Source organism: Impatiens glandulifera, chromosome 6, assembly GCF_907164915.1.
Source record: "Impatiens glandulifera chromosome 6, dImpGla2.1, whole genome shotgun sequence".
NCBI lineage: Eukaryota > Viridiplantae > Streptophyta > Magnoliopsida > Ericales > Balsaminaceae > Impatiens > Impatiens glandulifera.
In genome coordinates, this window is record NC_061867.1 from 50,230,346 (window position 1) to 50,239,918 (window position 9,573).

General features: G+C 28.3%; 1 protein-coding gene across 1 annotated transcript; it reads left to right on the top strand.

Moving 5' to 3' along the window:
* The first annotated feature begins 2,117 nt into the window (after positions 1 to 2,117).
* On the top strand, positions 2,118 to 8,124 carry LOC124942086 (HVA22-like protein k). The gene is made up of 8 exons (XM_047482501.1): positions 2,118 to 2,264; positions 2,668 to 2,726; positions 3,485 to 3,582; positions 4,674 to 4,725; positions 5,223 to 5,286; positions 5,816 to 5,911; positions 6,488 to 6,560; positions 7,807 to 8,124. The coding sequence occupies exons 1-8, from the start codon at positions 2,244 to 2,246 to the stop codon at positions 7,947 to 7,949; spliced, it is 606 nt and encodes a 201-aa protein (XP_047338457.1). The 5' UTR covers positions 2,118 to 2,243; the 3' UTR covers positions 7,950 to 8,124.
* The last annotated feature ends 1,449 nt before the right edge of the window (positions 8,125 to 9,573 follow it).

The window sequence follows — 9,573 nt, forward strand, 5'->3', positions numbered from 1 at the left end:
ATTAATTATAAAAATGTAAAATTATTTTATTAATAAATTATTTAAAAATTTTAAATAAAGATTAAGATAAAATATTTTTAAAATCTAAAATATAATTATATTAAATTAAAAATAATAATTTAAATAATGGTGTATATAACAATATGAAGAGAAAATAAAAATTTATATTTTAATTAAAATTAAAATAAATATTTTAATAAATATGAAAACTAATAATCTAAAAAATCTCATCTATTGATATCTTCGTATTATTTCATAATCCGTTTACATAACTCGTTTATATGATTAGCGGGTTAACGAACTTTTTAACTCGATTTGTTTTGTCTTATAAAGTGCTCTAATGATCTCTAATTATAGACTTTCATTCGAGTAATTTGTACATATATTTTCCTTAATTTTTACTTTTCCCATTAATTACAAATTCGTATAATTGAGACTCGAATTCTAGTTTCAAATTTAAAATGTGAAACTTTAATCACCACATCACTAAAAAAAGATAGAGTGGTTGAGAGAAAAGAGAGATAAATTTTGTTAATTTTTTAGTGAATCATATTTGCCACATAAATTTCACTCCAGTTCATCCTCTCAAATTTTCTCTCTCAATTATTTCTCTAAAAATAATTTTGTAATAAATTATTTAAAAAATTGAATTAAAGATTAAAGTTAAAATATTTTTAAAATTTAATGTATAATTATATTAAGTTAATTAACCAAAGATAAAATAATAGGTAAATATACTAAAGTCAAAAGTTAACGAAATTTTTAACTAATTCCTTTTTTTTTCTAATATATATATATATATATATATATATATATATATATATATATATATATATATATATATATATATATATATATATTTTGAGAGGTTGAAAAAAAATGGAGTTGATAAAAGTCAAAATTAAATAAATTAATTTTTGTTAGCGGTATAAATCATTCTTTTTATAATTTTTTAATTATATATATATATATAAACGATTAAAATGTTTACTTATTTAAAATTTTGTAACCCAGATAGAAACCAAACCATAATGTTATATTAGACCATACAATTTAATACGGCGTAAAATCATGTAATTTTGATACGAAATTTCCTGAATTTTTAGTATTAACTTGGTAGGAAGTTTCCTATCTCTTTAGCCATTTAGTCATATATCATAAAGAAATTGATATTTTAATTGATTATAAATATAAAGATATATATAGTTGTTGTAGCATTTTAAATTTAATTTTGATCAAATTATTGAGTCTTTATACTCAAATTATTTTAAAAAAAATAATTATTGTATAATATAATATTTTTATTTAATATACTAAAATATGAAATTATTTTTATTTAGTTTAATTATTAATAACCAAATTGTCAAATTGTACCTCCTTAGAGGTCTATTAGAATTTCGTTCTCTTATATATTTTGTTCTGATCTAGGTTTTATAAAATTTAGAGGAAAAAAAATAATAATTGATAATGATTTTAAGAAAGTGGTGATTATTTTTGATGAAAATATTTAAATAGTATTGATATATATAAATAAAATAAAAAATAATAATTTAAAGTATAGGGTATTTTAGTATTTTGGTTAATGAAATAAATTATGTGATTCGTGATTGATTGAAAAATTAATTTTGGTTGATTTTTTTAAAAACTTAAAAAAGCCTTAAAATCTAATAATTTTAGACTATTTATTGTTAAAATTATAAAAAATATTCTTTTAACTATTTTAAACGCGATTAACCTATTATATACATGATATTTATAAATTAATAAATAAAATATTAAGTTTTGACTAGAACTTATTATTTATGTGTCCCTAATTTTATTAATGAAGCGAGAGTTTTAACTACATAAATATATAACTTTAGCAATAAAAAGTTTTAAATAGTAAGATTAGAAAGAAAAAGTTCTAAATCCTAACTATCCTAAAATAAAGAATCTAAACTCTACAATTTAACCGATTATTACTAATAACATTATAAATTTATATTAATGATATTATATAACAGTAAATAAATATTATTATTATAAGAAAATAATAATAATAATAATGTTTATAATATGTATTCTTGTAATAATTTAAACTATACAATAATCCAAAAATAAAAAACCAAACATACCCTAACTTCATGTAGGATTTTCAATTTTGTTACCCTAACTCACCGGAAAAAGGAAGAAGAAATCTTCCTCCTCCGTTCTCCTCCGGACCATTACCGGCGAATTGATTTCAGGTTCTCCGATCTTCTCATATGGATCTTTTTGCGAGCGAGGTAATCCTCTTCTTCTCCTCTATACTTTTGATGATGATCATCCGATTCCCTAAACAATACTCCATTGCTTGATCTGTTTTGATTTTGTTATGCTCGAATATGAAATCTGATTCGAATGAAATTATGTTCATCGCGTTCTGCGTTTGACATGTCTCTACTAGAATTTACAATCGTTTACTGAACTGTAGCGTAGAATTAGTAATTAGGTTACTACTGAATTCTGAAGGTATCGAGTTTTCCTCATACTTACACATACATGATTTCAACCATTTGAAGTTTTCATAGTTCTAATTCCACTGTCTCATGTTAATTTGTAGAAATGTATGATCATATTTACAACTAAGTTTTAGCTACTGATAACATATATATATGAGAAGCTGATGTTCTTTCAAAACTGAGGCAGGCTGGATTGAAACTACTTCTTGCCCCTCTTGGTTCGAACATTGTAGTGCGTACTGCCTGGTGAGTTAGAAAAATCATATATATTGTCTTTTATGTTTTAAGCTTCTGAAGAAGCGTGATGAAATCTTCTGTGCTTATTATATTTTTTAGGATAGAAGTTCATTTCGCTTCCTGAATTTGCATTAAACGCTCGTTTTTGCTTTATATACTTATAAAAAAGGCTCAAGTTACTTCTAAGAGATAGTGTTATTGGTTAACTTTGTTAAGTTCTTAAATCATCTCTGTACAAATTCTGCAGCTCCTTAATCTCAATTGTTTTAAATGCACATCAAAACATTAATGGAGTTAAAAAAATGATGACCGGAAGTAATTTGAGCAAATGAAACGAGCTTGGTTCAAGTTTAGGAAACAAAATAAGATTTTGATATAAGTTCGTAAAGTAAAACGAGCTACTTTCCTATTCCTTATCATCATGTCACATTTTTATTTGTTGGGTAAGTATAGGCTTAAGCTGTAGAGGAATACTACCACTTAGAAAAAGTCATAATATTTAAAGACAAGAGAGAACCCAAAAGGCATGTAAGAGTTTCTCATAGTTCTTTGCCAAAGATCTAACTATTCTGACCTTAACTGCCAGAACATTGTAGTGCTAAGTTTTGCTGCTATAACAGTTCCCTTTTGCATACTACCCTTGCATTCGTTCAAAAGACTGCAGCTAAGACGTTAATTAGTTTTTTGTACAAATGAAAACCAATTTGTATGTCATGCTTAGGTAAGTTATAATACTACTGATCCCAAACGTTGTATGGGTTATGTAGTTGTTCTGTTGGAGTTGTTTTACCGGTATATTCAACATTTAAAGCCATTGAGACAAAAAACCAAAAGGAGAAAGAGAGATGGCTTATGTACTGGGCAGGTTAGTAAACACATGCTAAAAGTTTCTTCAAGATCTTTGTTGTCATCTCTAAAGATCTCTGTTATATGTTTTATTCTAGTTTACACTTTAAAAATCTTAACCTCGTCTTAACATGTGTAAAAGATGTTGAAGATCATTTTACTTGATACAATACTTCTTTGTTCTATACTGTAATAATCTTCTTATTCTCATAAGAATTATGTTTATTTGAAAGAGCTGAGATTAAAACAGAGACAAACGAGGTAGAAAAATCTATGCTTGTTGGAATTCTTTTTGACTGAAAGAATCAATTTCAGATTGTTGGTTTTCTTTTTCCTGGCAGATAAGATACATAATTTACTTTTTTAGATTGCAGTGCTTGTTTGTGGAGTTTATTGCTACAAAGTCCTCTGATAAACCAGAACACCCGTCCTAGGACAACATCTGAAGTTCCAGAATCAACTAAAACCTTTTTCAATTGGATGTTCCATCAATCCAAGTTGTGGAAGATTATAACTGAATCATTAATTTTATTTTATTTTGAGTGGCTGTGTTACCCTATGGAAGTCCCCCTCAACTACTAAGAAGTCCTGTTCTAGATTTCACTAGCAAACTAGCAAATATAACAAGTAAACAACTAATAAATCTAAAAGACTATTAGCCATTACACATACCCAAACATTTAAAATATAAAGAAATTATGGAACTAAAATGCCCTGCCCGTAAGAACTGCCCATCCTAATCCGAATCCTCATCCAAATCCGATTGAGATCTGTATTGTGTACTTGACCCCACGTTTTGTTTTTGTGGATGATCTAGAAATTGAATATGATATCTGTATGGAGTTCTCTATCACTGGGCTGCTTATCAGTGGCTGATCTGGGAGGGGTTTCTGACTTATTTGGTTATGGAACTTTTGATTTATTGCCTTTATTATCACATTTTACAAAGTTTTTGACCGATATTGACTAATCTCTCAGTAACATTATAGGAAACTCCTAACCTTTACCTATTGCATTTCCCTCTGATACTCGTAAATATTTAAGTAAATCATGCCTTTTCAGTTTATTCCTCTTAGATCATCACACCAGAGTACTTGAATTTTATTGCAGCTTTTGGATCTTTTACTGTTGCGGAAGTTTTTACGGACACGTTAATCTCATGGTATACCTTTTTCCCTTATGACCCTCTCTTTTAAGTTACTTGATTAGTGTGTTCTTTATTCTTTTTGAATCAGTTCATTTGCTCACTGTTTTTTAAAACCACCTAATTATTTAGTTCAGCTCAAATTAAACTAAAATATCTAACCTAAATCAGTAAACTATGAATTATTTAAACTCGGTATCTAGCAAGAGCGTACAAATGTCAATTTAGCCCCTGAAAATTAATCAAATTACATTATTATAAGGGTAAAATAGTCTTTAAATACTTTCTCGACATTAGTTCCACACTAATCATATCAAATTACATACCAAGAACTTAATTTAGATATTTTATTTTGTTTATTTAGCATTTATTTTCCACACACTTAACTCATTCGACACTTAATTCTGTATTCAACATTCAACACTTCATTTTCAGTTTATCAAAGACAACCTCTTCTAGTATTAAATTAACAGTGTGTATAGTTTTGAATTTCTCTTTCTCCTTTTTTTCATCAGGATTCCTCTCTATTATCACATGAAGTTTGCATTTCTTGTTTGGCTCCAGATTCCATCAACTGAAGTAAGTGTAGTCAACATTCTTTTTGGATCTATTTCATTGTTCACGCGCTTTTCTCCTCCTTTTTTCATTGTTCTTACTATAAAAGAGTTGGATATCAAGAATGGTTATGATCGTATTTGATGGATAGATAAGCTAATGTTGGTAAAATGGGTCATTAAAACTTTTCTTGAATGAAGTCCAATATCAACTATTGTAAGTTTCTTTCGTGACGCATATTGTTCCTTTCAGGCACGTGATTTGCCATTTGTCTGTTAACTTATTAGGATGATTTTGTTGAGCATTATCTATCCAAACCATTTTAGGGGATAAATTCTCTTCAGGGTTTTCTTCTTAGCATAATCACATAGTTTTAGCAAATATGTTCTATTTTATTATTAATATTCTAAAAAATGTTGCTTATCCTGTCTATTAATGCCAAACATGATAGTCGTATGGCTCTGGTCAGTAACTTGATGGTGTCTTAAAGATGTACAATGTCATTATTTAGAAAAAAATTCAACAGGTTTATTCTTTTTGAAATACTTTACAGGGAGCAAAGCATATATACGAGAAACATTTACAGCCATTCTTTAGGAGACATCAAGGAAGACTGGATCAAGTTGCGGGGTTTGCATATTCTGAATTGGTAAAGCATCTCTTGTCCCGATAGCAGATTTGATTACTTCAATAATTTGCATTCTGAGAGATCTTTGACTGTTTGTTGGGTGAGAACAGATAAAAGAAGAAAAAGAAGTTGGAGGAAAAAGTTATCAAATTTAATTGTAACATATACATTAGAATATAAAAAGAACTTCTTAGGCAATTGAACCTATTTGAATGCAATGGTTGAAATTGTGCAAATTACCATACCCTCTTCTGACCCAGGTTAAAATCTTTGCCAGTCATTTTTTTCTTGAAAAAAATAAAGTTGTGCAAATTACTCTAGGTGAAAGCCGTATGTTAGATTACAAGTTACAACATAATCAATTGCTGCCAAAATACTTGTGTGTCTTTAAGCCTATTTGGAAACTTGTATTTTGTCATTTGTCACAATCACATTCCATTGGAAAATTACCGAAACAAATGCATTACTTCCATGAGATGAAAAAAATGCATACCGAAACAGTCCATTACTTCCATGAGAAAATTTATGCTCCTGTTTTGAGCAATCAGTCATCTGCTTACAAATTTAAAGGTTTGTGATTCATATTTGAATTTGCAGGCTAAATTTGTTAGCTTACACAAACGTGAATTGCAATTTGTGAAGACACTACTCTTGAAGATCCTAGTAGCAGGTTAGTATGCTTCAATTCACAAGAACCTATGACCTTATTTTGAAAACCTAGGGAACCGGATGTTTCTATTTCCTATTTTTTTGAATTTGAACTCTCACATATATTAAATATTAGGAAAAAAACTCGTTTTGCAGCCTGAAATTGATTCAAAAACCTATTCTTCTTGTTGCACTAGTGTCGAATTTATTTTCCTTCCTGAACTTTTAAAAATGGCTCAAACTACTTCCCACAGTCAATTTTTTGTTAAATTACAATTCCTACTCAATGCCATTTCAAGATCTACAGTGCATAACAAGAACTTAACAAAAACAATGACAACAATATGTAATTGAGCCATTTTTATTAATTGCGGAAACATAAAGAGCCAATACAAGTTCAGCAAGCAAAATAAACTTATTTCCTAAATATTATTTATAGCAACTACTACTTAGATTCAACTTAATATATTTGTACACAACCTCCAACCTTAGCTAAGATCGGGGCTTCGATCCTTGCCGATTTTAGCTCCCTTTGCTGTATCATAGTTTTAACTTCAACTTCAATTTTGAAAATTTCATCCTGCACATATGCAATGCTTTTGCTATTTCATTTGGAAACACTATTTCTATCGGACTTTTCTCTACCGATTGTGAATCCAGATGGAATCACATTTAGAAACTGAACTTAGAGCCTATTTAAAAATCGTCAAAATTGGAAGTTCTTTTGTACAAGTTCTGAATCATGATTTTGATTATAACAAACCCACTAGGGTAGTTCAAGTGACAATAGTCGTACCTAAGAGACCAAAGGTCACAGGTTCAAACCCACTAAGATTGAAGTGGGGGCATGACGGTAGGGTTCGTGCTAGCTTCCTAAAATTTATAACAAAAAATAAATTGATTTAGATTATATTATAACTTTTCGTTTTATTTAGGACAGATTATTTTCTTGATAGCTATTTTTTAATCATGATTCAGATTATTTTCAAAATTATCGTAAATTTTGAGAAACATAACAAATGTAGATTTTCCGTATCATAATGAAGATAAAAAAATTGCATAGAGAACAATCCTTAGTCACACAAATTCAAAATTTATTAACGGTTTCTTATATGGATTAGATACATAAATAGGGTGTACCTCATCAAAATGAGATATGATGATCCATACTTAAATCATTAGATCTGTTATGTTTTAAAGCAGTAATGGCAAGTTCCAAACCCTGCTTCATTTAAAATGATGTTATGTTATCCCCTTGAATCAAATAGGCAAAGATATCATTCAGCCATCAGAGCCGAGGCAAATTGCAAGAACAATTGAAGGCGCGACACAACAAGTGCAAGAAGAAACTAATGACGACATTAATTCTCCATCTGTGGAACAGAATACGGAATCTGACGATAAAGAATGAACATGTCAGCAGTTTTTTTTCCTTTTCCTTCTATTCTTTTCGGGTGGATTATTCATTTCTGACAGTTTCTTTGTGTCACTACTTGCGTCGCATTTTGGTTGCTTTAGAAACAAATTGCTTTGATGTTTGTGTTGTAAAATATTTAATGCAATTCAACCTAATAGAGAATACTGAAGGAAATTGTACATGATTGTGAACTCTTAAGAATTTTCAAAACAAAAATTAGTCTCTTATATTGTCTATTTTTATCCCATTTCTGATAATGGCTAATGAAATCGATAAAAAAAAATCAGTTAAATCAGGAAAAAATCCTTTCAAATGTTATCTCCAACGAAGATATAGCTATGCAAAATCGAGAATTTGGGATGATGACCATATATACTGGTTAAGTGGTTATAAAGCTTTCAGTTTGGATGATTTTATAGTAACTTATATCTTTCTTGGGTATGATTATATGAAAATATTTTATTCTGAATGAACAATATATGGAGGAACTGTCCATACCATAAAATCATAATTATTTTATGGACCCTTACTACACTCTATATATGTTTAGAGACAGAAACTTTAGTTGTAAAAGTATTTGTTACTAAATTATTTATGTAGGGTTTGACATTATTTAATTATTTTTTAAAATTTCATTTATAAACTATTTAAAATTAACCTTTATTTACATTTAACATTTTATACATTAGCAACCCATTTTTTATACCCATCTTATTATGTTTTATCGATTCGTTGAAAAATGATCACGATCATATAAGCAAAATTGGGATCGTAGTGAATTTCTCCTTCTTTTCTTTTTTTACTTATCAACAAATTGTTGATAACAAATTGTTCTAGTGAGGTAAATTCCAACTTTATTTTGGACAATAATATGATTCAATTTTTAAACAAGCACTTATCAATAAATTTAAGTGGGAAGAGGTGTGTTTGATGAGGGGAATTAGAATTGGAATTCTAATTCTAATTTCATGAGAATTAACATTGAGTTACAATTCAATTCCTATTTTTGGAAAAATTATAGAATTGTAATTCAATTTCAATTATTATGTTTGGGAAAATGATAGAATTGTAATTCAATTCTAATTCCTATGTTTGTAAAATAAAATATCGGTTCAAAATATTAACTTTTTAAATATGTTTTCACGTTTTTGACATGTTTAACACATTTTTACACATTTTTACACGTTTTGGCACGTTTAAACACGTTTTTGACATGTTTAATACATTTTCACACTTAAAACACATTTTCACACGTTTAACATGTTTTTCACTTTTTTGATATGTTTAATACGTTTAACATGTTTTTCACACGTTTTAACAATTTTAACACGTTTTTCAGGTTTTTGGCACGTTTTTAACATGCTTAACATGTTTAATACGTTTTTCACACGTTTAACATCTTTTTCACATTTTTCACACGTTTAACACGTTTTTGGCATATCTAACACGTTTTACACATTTTTGACACATTTAACATATTTTTTCACGTTTTGACACATTTAACACATTTTCACACATTTTTCACGTTTAACACGTTTTTCACACGTTTAACATGTTTCTCACGTTTTTGGCACGTTAAACACATTTTTGGTATGTCTAACGCGTTTTTCACACATAT

Bases quoted from the DNA above. Each gene is read 5' to 3' on its own strand.
- LOC124942086 (XM_047482501.1), top strand. From the start codon at position 2,244: ATGGATCTTTTTGCGAGCGAG. The intron at 2,265-2,667 runs GTAATCCTCTTC...AAACTGAGGCAG, and splicing joins TGGATCTTTTTGCGAGCGAG to GCTGGATTGAAACTACTTCT. The intron at 2,727-3,484 runs GTGAGTTAGAAA...TGGGTTATGTAG, and splicing joins ATTGTAGTGCGTACTGCCTG to TTGTTCTGTTGGAGTTGTTT.